A 1,751-nucleotide genomic window follows, 5' to 3' on the forward strand; every position below is an offset into this window, starting at 1 on the left:
TTATTTATTTAAATGTACAGTTTCAATCATATATTCTGGATCATAAAATAATTTATTAAATCTTTTATCTTGTAATAATTGTTCTGCATCATACATAACTTTTTGTTTTTTATCTATTTTCTTCTGAACTTTATTTAATAAATTATGTACATATTCTTTATTCACTAATGCATTTTTCTGAGGTATACGCATTTGTTGTTTACTTTCTAATTTTTTTTGTATGATTGTTTTTTTAATTTGTTCAAAATTATTTTGATCTATAACACTTTTAATGTCCGCATAAATTTTTGTAGGAATATAATAACCATGTAAATAAGAAATTAAATTTTTTGTTCCCTTCAAATGGTTTATATTTAATTGGTCCACTTGTTGGCTAGTTAAAAATACGTAATCATCAAATAATTCATTCGAGTAATCATCAGTATCATTTCTTCTATATCTTTCTTTTTCTTCTAATTCTTCTGTCATATTATCAAGAAAATTGCACCACTTTGGAGCTAATCCAATAAAAGGAATGAAATATATAAAAACTTTTTTGTTATCACAAGGTATAAAACATAACCCTGAGTTTTTATAAAAAGTAAAAGAATTAATATTTATAGAGTCATTATTTAATAACTTGTTTTTTTTATTGCTTTTTTCATCATCAAATTTAATTATTTGTAAGGATAAAAGACTTTTATTTTCTGAGTAAATTTTAATGCAATTACTATCTGAAGAGGCAATACATTCGTTATATGTAGAAAAATTTTTATCATCATCATTATTATAAAAATATTTGTTATTATTTATTTTAAGAAATTCTAATTTTTTAATAGGTAAATCATTACAATGATCTTTAATAAGTAAAGGCTTATTATGCCTAATATCAAACAATTTTATTATCCCATTACTAGTTCCAACACCTATTTTTAATCCATTATCAGAAAAAGATCCACTGGTTAATTCATCATATTCATTTATATTTAAAAAATTTAAACTTTTTTTTATTCTTTCATCCCATATTTCTAAAAAACCGTTTGATCCCCCTGTGGCAAATATAGGCAAATGTAGATTTTTACATATAAAATTATTGCTTTCATTTTTTGTAGTTATAGAATTTTGATAACAACCTTTTTGTAAATTTAAAATATATATATCCTCATAAGATGCACATATATATAAATTTGAGTTTTCTTTATTATACATTAAATTTCTTCCTTCTCTAGGTATACGCATTTTATAATACTTTCCTGCTGCATTATGAAATTCTAAATATCTATTTTTACATAAAAAAACCAATTTTTCATAATTATTACTTAAAAACTCAAAATTTACTACTTCTTCATCAAAATGTCTTCTATGTTTTATTGATAATTCTTTTGTATCATATAATCCTACTTGAGGAGGATAACATCCACTTATACATATATACCTTTCATCATCACTTATTTTTATTTCATCACTTTTCTGTGAAAACTCTAAATCATGTAAAATTTCAACTGAATTTTCGTTATAATCTGAACGCAAATTTTTATTTTTACTTTTCTTTCCATCTACATTTGTATATTCTGGACTTAACTTACCAGATGTTAAAGAATATATTTTTATTCCATTGTTTATAAAAGATTTAATCATTTTTGTATGTTTTCATTTCTTTTTTTTACCATTTATTTTGTTTTTTTTTTTTTTTTTCTATATTTAATTTTAATACTATTTTCTTTTATAAGCATTTAATACCAATTTTTTTTTTTTTTTTTTTTTTTTTTTTT

General features: G+C 21.2%; 1 protein-coding gene across 1 annotated transcript; it reads right to left on the reverse strand.

The window, feature by feature from the left end:
* On the reverse strand, positions 1-1,617 carry PGAL8A_00077700 (conserved Plasmodium protein, unknown function; the record flags this gene model as incomplete). The annotated part of the gene is made up of 1 exon (XM_028670211.1): positions 1-1,617. One exon carries the CDS (start codon positions 1,615-1,617, stop codon positions 1-3), a length of 1,617 nt encoding a protein of 538 aa, XP_028525897.1.
* Positions 1,618-1,751: the final 134 nt, after the last annotated feature.

Source organism: Plasmodium gallinaceum (assembly GCF_900005855.1).
Source record: "Plasmodium gallinaceum strain 8A genome assembly, contig: PGAL8A_v1_60, whole genome shotgun sequence".
Lineage (NCBI taxonomy): Eukaryota > Apicomplexa > Aconoidasida > Haemosporida > Plasmodiidae > Plasmodium > Plasmodium gallinaceum.